Source organism: Bison bison, unplaced genomic scaffold, assembly GCF_000754665.1.
Source record: "Bison bison bison isolate TAMUID 2011002044 unplaced genomic scaffold, Bison_UMD1.0 scf7180017864035, whole genome shotgun sequence".
Lineage (NCBI taxonomy): Eukaryota > Metazoa > Chordata > Mammalia > Artiodactyla > Bovidae > Bison > Bison bison.
This window is the reverse complement of record NW_011494607.1, coordinates 1,941,883-1,953,425: the sequence shown is the minus strand read 5'-3', so window position 1 is coordinate 1,953,425 and position 11,543 is coordinate 1,941,883. Positions and strand designations below refer to the sequence as shown.

Here is an 11,543-nt window from a genome sequence, read left to right as displayed (position 1 = left end):
TTTTGGAGCCCAGAAAAATAAAGTCTGACACTGTTTCCACTGTTTCCCCATCTATTTCCCATGAAGTGATGGGACCAGATGCCATGATCTTAGTTTTCTGAATGTTGAGCTTTAAGCCAACTTTTTCACTCTGCTCTAAGTAGGATGGTTTAAATTTAGAATTGTTGCTGTGTGCCACACATAGCTGGAGAATAAACATGTCAAAGCAAGTCATCTTTCCCTAATTCCTTCTTAAATGTTCTTTCCTTTTCTGGGCAAAGGATCAAGACTAGGAGTTCTTATAGCACTTCTGACCCCATGGGAAGGAATAGGAACAGTATTGGGAGCTGGTGTTTTCAACCCTCCTGGAGCCTCAAGTTGAAATTTAAATATATGAAAAGGAAGAAACTAGTAAATGAAAATCTACCTTTTATATCTTATCTCTTTTCTTCCTCTTCTTTTCAAATGATATATAATACCTTTTGAAATAATTGTTTCCATAAGAAACAGGAAAGCACTAATGGAGTGAAAAATGTGAAATTCAAACTTCAACTATTTGATAATTTATACAAAATTATGTGTGATTTTAAATGACTTTTTAAGAAAGTAGTATTTGAAATCATAATTTTTAAAAATCACACTGGATTAATAAAAACAGTTTATACTATAATATCATCCAAACTCCTAGAAACATCAAGAAAAAAGTAATGGTGAGAACATATGAGATGTTTAATGATATACACAACTTTTGTATTTTCCTAAACGATCATAGTTTTTGTGTTTTCAATTTTCAAAATATGAACACTACAGAAATAGGAAAGAGAAGTGTCTGGGTTCTTTTCCTAAGTGACAATGATTGTATGTTTTCTTTAAGATACAAGACATGAGTGGCTGGTATCTGACTGACATTTCCGGCCATATTCGAGTGGCCCCCCAGCTGGATGACTTAGACCCACCTCAGCAGATCAGCATCAGCATCGTGGAGGCCCGCCAAGCCCTGCCCCAGAGCTACTTCTGGAGTGCACCAGCGCCTTACCTAGGAAACAAGGTGAGTCCATACAGTGCTAGCTTCTTGCTTCAATTGATCAATAAGGACAATGGGTTTTATATAGTCTTTCTTTAAAGGAAGATGAGATCAAATATATACTGATTGGATTGCTGCTACTGCTGCTGCTAAGTTGCATCAGTCGTGTCCGACTCTGTGCAACCCCATAGATGGCAGCCCACCAGGCTCCCCCGTCCCTGGGATTCTCCAGGCAAGAACACTGGAGTGGGTTGCCATTTCCGTCTCCAATGCATGAAAGTGAAAAGTGAAAGTGAAGTCGCTCAGTCGTGTCCGACTCTTAGCGACCCCATGGACTGCAGCCTACCAGGCTCCTCCATCCATGGGATTTTCCAGGCAAGAGTACTGGAGTGGGTCGCCAGTGCCTGGAACCAACTAAATCAGATTAAGTTGGACTTTTCCACCCTGCCCCATGGGTGGTTGCATCCCCACGTCACAGTTCTATATAGTTGCTATCCTGTGTTAACATTTTGGAAGAAAAAATAAACCAATGAAACCTTTAGATTTTTTTTTTTTTTTTGCAAAACAGATTGTAGATATTGGAAGAAGCAGTGTCATGTTTACTTGAAATAGCTGTTTCTCTAGAACTGTCTGTGGTGCAATACTTACTGAAGTCTTTCTCATCTGTTTCTATTTCATTTCAAAACTGGTATTCAGGAGAGCTACTTTCTCTACCTTGTCGGAATGTTAATTGGAAATGAAATTTATTACATAACTAATTTAATACTTGCCATGAAGCTTATAATAAACACCATATTTCCTGGAGCTCAGGAAGAGAACTACTATAAAAGAACAGCCAGATTGAAAGCACATGTTTTCAAGCCCACTGACACACATGTAAAAACACACACACAGATAAACAAATGTAGCACTTTCAGAGATGAAGGTACTTCTTTCTTCCCCTCTGTTGTGAATTAACTCTAATTGGATAGGTTCCTTGGCTTTTATCATTTTATTTTATTTTGCTTAACAATTCATTGGAAACAAAATTTGATATTGAAATTCTAAATGAGAATACTTGATTGATCTGTGGAACTTAATATCTTGTCAGCTCATAATTAAATGACCTGATCACACCAGAAATTGTGACAGTCCCAGAAAAATCCTTTAGCAAATTGATGCTATTTAAGACTAGTTTTCAACTATAAGAATATAGCTTACTTTGGAAAAAATCTTCATGAAAAATAAAAATATTTTAATAATTAGTGGTGTGTGAGCATTAAGACAGAAAATCTTGCTAGTTCATATGAATGGAAACTAGTAGTTTTATCCGATTGAAAACGTAACTTTTGGCCTGTTTCTTATTTTTACAGGCCTCTAAATATCATTATGAAAAATGTGTAAATGAGTAAAACACATTTTTCAATGAATATGTATTTTTAAAGAGACTGTTGCATAAAATTTCCCAGCTGTAATAAAAATCTAATTAAACTGTTACTTCAAAGCCCTTTCCAACAAGAGGTCATTCTATCCTATTCTATTTAGGAATTCCTGAATACCTGACAAGAATAAAATAGCACATAGGACTTGAATGTCTGTAGCTTAAAATTGCCAAAAAACAAAACAAACAAAAAAACCAGAAGCTGTCTTTTTTCCAACTGCTCTGAGGAATTTAGAGAAGAACCATGGGTCAAAATTGGATGAGTTTCAGAGGTCTTACTTTTCTTACCACAGGGAAGTTTACTTATAGGTAGTTTTTTAAAATAGAATATTTGCCATATTTTCCATCATTTCTTCTTTGCCCATATGCTTTTTCTTTCTGTTGGCTGAAAATCAAACTGACAGAAGGCAAGCAAATGGGATATGAAATAGCATCAGAGCAAAGCATTTGGACATCCTGTTCGTAGAGTTGGTTCCCAAAGATAACTTTCCTTATCCTGTCTGGACTGCTCCTTGTAACCACCCACAATGAAGTACTTCATATCCTGCAAAGATCATGTTCACATCAAAAAGCTGTGTTTGCCTGTGCTTCAGTTTCCATTCAGTGAGCAAAATACTGGTAACAGGGTGTGCAAATTGTTTGAATATGGAAGACATTTTTTAATGTAATGTGGAAGCCCTCGGTGGTTTACTGTCAGACATCTCAGTATGAATGAAACAATTTGCTTTAATAACTGAACCATATAAATTTTTGATACTACAATAATACTGCAAGCTCTCACAAATTACCGCAGTACATCTTAACTGTCATGTCACATCACGTAAATTACAGTCATGATGACATGCTTAGCTTGGTTGATATAATATCTTGCTAAGGAAATGGAAAATTGTAGGGCCTTATTTGTAAATCTAGTAAAGTCACTTTTCTAAATAGTTGAGGCTAAATTCTTTCCCAGTAATTGCTGTTGGACTCAGAGCCATTGCCAAAATCTGACAGAAACAGTATGTCAAGAAACTAGTATATCTGCTTAGATACTGAATTTGATTTGCATCCATGACCAGGAAGCTCTGGATATACAATCCTTCCTTTGCCTTTTTAGTATTAATTTCTAAGTTGAAAAAAGTATTTATGAGATGCTATTAGCTTTTCCTAAATATTTGTATAACCAATTTTCAAACATTTTCTAAGTTCCTTGGTGATAAATTCACTTATAACAGATGGGAGATGTATTGTACATATTTTATTTTAATGAAGGTGCCACATGCCAATCTTCCTGTGTTTTGGTAACCTAACCCCAAATAATAAAACTGCTCTCACTTGACATACACTTTGCTAACGTAGAAACCTGCCTGGTCATAATTAAATTCAAGAGCACTAGCCAGTTTAGCAAAGGAATACTTTTCATATTAAGGAACATTTTTATTGACTACAGTCCCTCTTTGGAATAATGAGGAATACATAGGTGGATATAGTTGTGTATGTAGATAGTAGATGAGGCCTGGAAAAGTTAGCATATTTTTATACTACTCATTTAAAAAATTTCCATAATCTTGTTGTCTATGGCAAGTTTGTGTGCTGAACCCACAGTGAGGCCAAATGAACTGAAACATCGGAGTTTCGAGCTGAAAAGGGCCAAGCAAAGAGAGTGAGGCAGCCTGTGATGCTCAAAGGACCCAAACTCCTCAAAGCACTTTTAGAGGCAAAGTGATGGGGGTGAGGGGGGGATATGTCACATGGTATGTGATCAGCTTGTGCACAGTTCTCTGATTGGTTGATGGTGAGATAACAGGGCAGTGTTACAGGGGTTAACATTATCAGTCCTCAGGTTTCAGTAGGAGGCTGTGTGCTCATGGTCATCAAGTAGTTAGCTTCTTCGATTTGATGGAGGTTTTAGCATCTGTAAAACAACTCAGGCAATGTGCCTTAGTGTACTGTTGTCCAGGTGCTTTAGGGAGGAGCTAAATATTCTATGGCTGTCATATTTAAGGTTTATTGTTTAAATTCTTACCAGTTCTCCTGGACCAACTGCTATTTTTGTCACTACATGTTCAATTCCTTCAAGCATTAATTTCTTTTGTTGTTGTTGTTCTGGACTTTATTAGTAATTCTTGAGCCAGGCTGTTTTCTAGGAATAAAAGACCAGCAGATGACATGGGGAAGGACTCTGTCCGGAGAAGGTCCCATGGAGCCCCACTGGGTTATAATCTCAACTAAGAGTTAATCCCTCAACAGCAACCTGTAAAATGTTTTTTTCCCATAAATGTGTGAGCATTCAGCACAGTGTTCACAGTCGAGTGTTAATTCCCTGCCCCTTCCACTGTAGACATTCAAAGAAAATTAAGTCAGGCACCCATAGGGCTCTACTTGGCAGCATCTTACTTTCTCCAAATACTTGACAGAGGTTAATGCTTGGTTTTAGGGCATTCGTGTAAGCATGGAACCAGGCATGAATGTAAAGTGCTAGAGCACAGAGTCCTGCTGACTTGCTACAGGCCACAGCTTTGAGAAACAGTTTGGGTATTTCAGAGTTGGAATAATTTACTGCTTTAGTAAACTAAGTGCTATTGGAACATCAAAATAGTTATTTCTTTTTGGTTACCCTAGTGATCTGAATTAGATAGTGCAGCCTCCAAAACCAGTTCTCTTCCTGTTTGTAAAGAGCCCTGAGAATCTGACTTGGCCTATCGACTGTTCCCCCATTACCAGTAAGGTTTGCAAATCTGTCTCTGGGTGCTATTAAATTAATCTTCTGTGATTTGGTCTTTATAAAACAATGCTTATTTTCTACAACATGTATACTATCTTTTTCTGTTTGTAGCTTAGAGGAGCTTTTAAATTGTTTCGTTGTAGTTGCCAAGAATACCTATAGTATAGCATAAGCTGCGTATTATGAACAGCTGACAAAATAGCATCAGGTTTTAAAAGTAATCTCTGGTATTTCTTTGCTGTGCTTGCTTGACTTACAGTTCTACCTCTAACATCCCTAATTAAAGCTGTGGATTTGAAGGAGATTGATATTTGAGATTTATATGACAGAGTAGTTCTTGTCAAATGAAAGGAACTTTACAAATATTTTGTGATCAATGCTACCTTTTTAACAACAACAACAGAATAGTTTTGATTAGATTTCTCAGAAATGACTGGAGTTGAGATTTAAGTTAGAATTGAAAGATGATTTCCATCTTAGTTAAAAAATTAAAACCTCACTAATAAGCATGAGTTGCTCTCCTTTTAGCAACATAATTTATATTTCTGATGTCTTTGCTTTATATTCCTCAGAATTATTCAAAGTAAAGGTCAGACTCTCTCCCTCATCCTTAATGTCCTCCAAGTTAAGTCTCAGAGTAAATGGATTAATTAAGAATGTATTATATATGTGGAGAATGGCATGGCTATAAAGGTAAATAAGATAAACAAACTGTGATTGAATTTTTATTCCATAAATCGGATCATATTAAAATGATTTGGCAATAGACTAATACCAGAAGAATATCTGTTGTCAAGAATAAATCAGATATATTGTTAGGGGCAAATGTTTATGAAAAAACAAACAAAAATCATAAGAACTCATTTATTACATGTAGTTCTGATAATGTCTACTCTGCAAAGTTAGCCCAACTATGAGGACTCACAGTAAAATTTCTAGAATAATAAAAATTAATAAAACTGACTGAGGGGGAAAATGTTAAAAATCATATGAACATTAAAGCAATTGAAGCAGTAGCCAAAAAATTATTTCCATAAGGAAAACAATGGTTTTATTTATTTATGTTTAATTTGTTAAATCAAATTTTGAACCTTAAAAACTTTTTTCAATCTTACACAGCTTTACAGAGAACAAAATAATGACTACTCCTCAAGTAATTTTATGTTACTTAATATCAGGGAGGCGTGAAAAAGGAAATTTCTGCCCAAACTCACTCATGAAAATCGATGCAAGTATCCTAACCAAACCATGAGTAATCAGAATCCATAATGTATGAAAATGGTAAAATTAGCTTTTATCATAGGAGTTCAGTGTTGATTTAATAGAAAAAGACAGTGTAATTGACAGTATTGATTAAATAAAGGAGAGAAACTGTTTCAATAGATGCAGAAAAAATAGATAAAATTTAATGATGATTCATGATGTTTTAAAAAATGTGTAAACTAAGATTGGAAAGGTGCTTCTTCATTTGATGAAGAATAGCTACACAAAAACAAATAACATATCTACTTTATTATAAAATATGGAAAGAATGCTTTAAGATCACAAACAATTTTCACTCTGACCACTTTTATTTAACATGGTACTAGCAGATTTGGACAGTGCATTAAGATTTAAAAAAAGAAGTTAAAAGATACAGAAGTTAAAAGGGAAGAAATAAAATTGCATTTATAGATGATATGATTATCTGCTTGATATGATTATGAACTCAGAAGATAAATTATTAATAGGTGAATCAAGAAGGGAACTATATACAAAGTTAATATGTAAAAGCCTGTTGACTAAAAAGTTAGTCACAACCAGAAAGTAGAGAGTTATTTTATTTGGTGGGAATGTTAACGACTCTGAGCCCTGGAGGCAGCATCTCAGTTGCTGTTCAGTGGATAAGTCATGTTCTGCTCTTTGCAACACTATGAACTGCAGCATGCCAGGTTTCCCTGTTCACCATCTCTCTGAGTTAGCTTAAACTCATGTCCACTGAGTTAGTGATGCCATCCAATCATCTCATCCTCTGTTGCCCCGTTTTCCTCCTACCTTCAATCTTTCCCAGCATCAGAGTCTTTTCCAATGAGTTGGCTCTTTGTATCAGGTGGCAAAAGTATTGGAGCTTCAGCTTTAGCATCAGTCCTTGCAATGAATATTCAGGGTTGATCTCCTTTAGAGTTGATGGTTTGATGTCCTTGCAGTCCAAGGGACTCTTGAGTCTTCTCCAGCACCACAGTTCAAAAGCATCAATTCTTTGGCACTCAGCCTGATTTGTGATCCATCTCTCACATCCATGCATGACTACTGGAAAAACCATAGTTTTGACTCTACAGACATTTGTTGGCAAAGTGATATCTCTGCTTTTCAATACACTGTCTAGGTTTGTCATAGCTTTTCTTCCAAGGAGCAAGCATCTTTTAATTACATAGCTGCAGTCATCATCCACAGTGATTTTGGAGCCCGAGAAAGTAAAATCTGACACTATTTCCACTTTTCCCCCAACTATTTGGCATGAAGTGATAGGACTGGATGCCACAATCTTCATTTTTTGAATGTTGAAGTTTAAGCCAGCTTTTTCACTGTCTTCTTTCACCTTCATCAAGAGGCTCTCTAGTCTCTCTTTACTTTCTGTCATTAGAGTGAAATCATCTGGATATCTGAGGTTGTTGACAAATCTTCCTGCAGTCTTGATTCCAGCTTGTGATTCATCCAGCCTGGTATTTCACATGATGTAATCTGCACATAAATTAAGTAAGCAGGGTGACAATATACAGCCTTGTCTTAGTCCTTTCACAATTTTGAACCAGTCCATTGTCCCATGCCCAATTCAAACTGTTGCTTCTTGACCTGCATACAGGTTTCTCAGGAGACAGGTAAGGTGGTTTGGTACTCGCATCTCTTGAAGAATTTTCCACAGTTTGTTCTGATCCACACAGTCAAAGGCTTTAGCATTGTCAGTGAAGCAGAAGTTGATATTTTTCTGGAATTCTCTTGCTTTTTCTATGATCCAATGGGTGTTTGCAATTTAATCTCTGGTTCCTCTGCCTTTTCTAAATCCAGCTTGAGCATCTGGAAGTTCTCAGTTCACGTACTGTTGAAGCCTAGCTTGAAGGATTTTGAACATTACCTTGCTAACATGTGAAATGAGCACAGTTGTGCAGTAGTTTGAACATTCTTTGCCATTTTTCTTCTTTGGGATTGGAAAGAAAACTGATCTTTTCCAGTTCTTTGGTCACTGCTGAGTTTTCCAAATTTGCTGGCATATTGAATGTTGCACTTTAACAGTGTCATATCTTTTAGGATTTGAAATAGTTCAGCTGGAATTCCATGACCACTAGGTTTGTTCACAGTAATGTTTCCTATGGCCCACTTGACTTCACTGGAAGCCAGACTTCCAGGATGTCTGGCTCTTGGTGAGTGACCACACCATTGTGGTTATCCAGGTCATTAAGACCTTTTTGTGTAGTTCTCCTGTGTATTCTTGCCACGTCTTCTTAAACTGCTGTAGAAGGCCAGAGAGAAGGAGTCAGGCCATATACAACTTCGCAACAAAGAGGGCAGGCAGTCTGAACACCAAAGATTATTGTTAAATAAAGAAAACCAGATATTAAGCTAAGGAACTTAGCATTATTCTATGGGAATTTACAAGCCTCTGGGCTCGCTGAATTCTTTCCTTTCATATGTAATGCAGCTATCTAAGACCACTTCCTGTTTCTTGATTGTTTACAACCTTAATTCCTTGTTCACCAGGAGGCATGGCAGAGGATAGTTGCTTCCTGCATTCCTCTGAGCTCCTTTGCCATCATTGCAGGGGTGGCAGCATTTGCTGGGTCAAAGCTATTGTGTTCCCTTTTGGGAGCCCTCATTCACGTTTGGAGGCCCAAAATCACTGATGGCTGTGACATTTCTTGCCCACTGGTATGTCAGGAAATATTTCATTTTACAAGTCAATTGTGTTTCTTTACATCAGCAAACACCAATTAAAACAGCCCTTTAAAAATAAGTCCTGGGCTTTCCTGGTAGTCTAGTGGTTAAGGATCCATCTCACAATGTAGAGGACACTGGTTTCATCCCTGGTCCAGGAAGATCCCACATTCCACAGGGCAACTAAGCCCCTGAATCACAACCATTGAGTCCACGTGCAGCAGCTACTAAAGCTGGTTACCCTAGAGCCCCGTGCTACACAGTAAGACAAGCCACAGCAGGGAGAAGCCTGAGCACCACAGCCAGAAAGAAGAGTGGAGAAGGCCCACTCACAGTAAGGAAGACCCAGTGCGGCTAAAAAGAAATAAAATAGAGATAAATAAATATTAAAAAATAAGTCCTTTACAATAGTAACAAGTAACAAAATACTAAGGATAGAATCTATATAGGAAAGCAAAGAGCTTTTCAAATAAGAAAAGGAAATCCTAAAGAAAGAAAGAGATGGGGTTTGAATCAAAACTTACCTGATAAAAAGACTTAGGACTCATTTTTAAAAAAGAAATAATGATTGAGACAAAGTGCTATTGGTGTGAAAAAAGATTAAAAATGATCAGTGGAGTTGAAAAAATAGCCCAGAAATATCCCATGCATATATGGATACTTGATTATTAATAAAATAGAAATTGCAGATCAAAGACAATAGAATAGAGCATATAGTAAATGTTATTGGTACCACTGAGTATCTAAAAAGAAAAAAAATGACCATACCTGTATCCCTACCTCATATCAGACATAAAAATAAACTCTAGTTGAAACAAAGGCTACAGCTTTCAAAAATCATACTATAAAGCGCAGAATTTTTACTTCTGGCCATGATTGAACAAAACTTTCTTAGACAACAAGATAATTTGAGAAAAAATGTGAAACAAGTTTTTAGACACTTTACAGCAGATGTTGTAGAACTCTGATCCCTGAGAGAAAAAAAAGAACCAGAGGAATTGAGGCTTAACAGCTGTCAAGGTTGTTGCCTGGGTGTTGTTTCCAAGGTAAAGTGCATTGAGAAAGTGAAAAGTGAAAGTGAAGTAGCTCAGTCATGTCTGACTCTTTGCAACCCCGTGGACTGTAGCCTACCAGACTCCTCCCTCCACGGGATTCTCCAGGCAAGAATATTGGAGTGGGTTGCCATTTCCTTCTCCAGGGGATCTTCCCAACCTCGGGATCAAACCTGGGTCTCCCGCATTGCAGGCAGATGCTTTAACCTCTGAGCCTATCATGGCCAGAGAGTGTTTTATGTACTGAGTTTTCGTATTTAATCCAGTGTATATACAGTGTTTAATTGTTGATGGTAGTGGGAGAAGCACAAGATGGTGGGAATGGATGGGACACAGATATGAATGAAGAGGGCCTTCTGTAAGCCAAGGAGAAAGGCCTGGAGCAGCTCCTTATTTCACAGTCCTCTGAGACCAGTCCTACCGACATCTTGATTATGGATTAGCAAAGGAATAAATATATTGGGCATCCCAGGTGGTGATAGTGGTAAAGAAACTGCCTGCCAATGCAAGAAACATAAGAGACTTGGGTTCAACCCCAGAGTTGGGAAGATCAGCTGGAGGAGGACATGGCAACCCACTCTGGTATTCTTGCCTGGAGAATTCCACGGACAGAGGAGCCTGGTGGGTTACACTCGATAAAGTCACAAAGAGTTGGACCTGACTGAAGCAACTTAGCATGCATGCAAAGGAATACTTTATTTCTTCCTTTATTTTTCTATGCATATCTGTGTCCCATCCTTCCCCACCATTCTACTTTTTACTCAAAGCTATTATTTATGCAAGGGAAACTCTGGTCAGTTATTTCAGTGTTTTGATCCTTATGCTTTTCACAGATCTGATTCAAATGCTGCATCTCTTCCTTATTATTTCTGTAATCTTGAACACATCCCATTATTTAGTTGACACTTTCAATATCTGCAAATTGAGAGTTCTAGCACCTCCTCAGAGTTGTGCAAAGCCCTCAAAAATGCCTTTAGCACACAGAAGCTGTTCAATAAATGCCAATTGCTTTGAGAACTTCTGTAGTTGTATGGTGCAGCAGTTTATATGAGAGGTAAATCTTTATATCAATAAAGCACATTTGTTAGAGAACACTTTGTGCCTTGCTTATTATTTCTATCTGATTGAGCATCTGGTGGTGGTAAAGATAGATCAGATTAGATCAGATCAGTCGCTCAGTCGTGTCTGACTCTTTGATACCCCATGAATCGCAGCACACCAGGCCTCCCTGTCCATCACCAACTCCCAGAGTTCACTCAGACTCATGTCCATCGAGACAGTGATGCCATCCAGCCATCTCATCCTCTGTCGTCCCCTTCTCCTCCTGCCTCCAACCCCTCCCAGCATCGGAGTCTTTTCCAATGAGTCAACTCTTCACATGAGGTGGCCAAAGTACTGGAGTTTCAACTTTAGCATCATTCCTTCCAAAGAAATCCCAGGGCTGATCTTCAG

General features: G+C 37.6%; 1 protein-coding gene across 3 annotated transcripts in view; it reads left to right on the top strand.

The window, feature by feature from the left end:
- The window catches only part of LAMA2 (laminin, alpha 2), a 705,371-nt gene that overhangs the window by 325,565 nt on the left and 368,263 nt on the right, over positions 1-11,543 (top strand). For all 3 annotated transcript variants that reach the window (XM_010834646.1, XM_010834645.1, XM_010834644.1), the window contains exon 12: positions 854-1,027. In XM_010834646.1, coding sequence (XP_010832948.1) covers positions 854-1,027 — 174 coding nt within the window. The remainder of the gene's footprint in view (positions 1-853; positions 1,028-11,543) is intronic.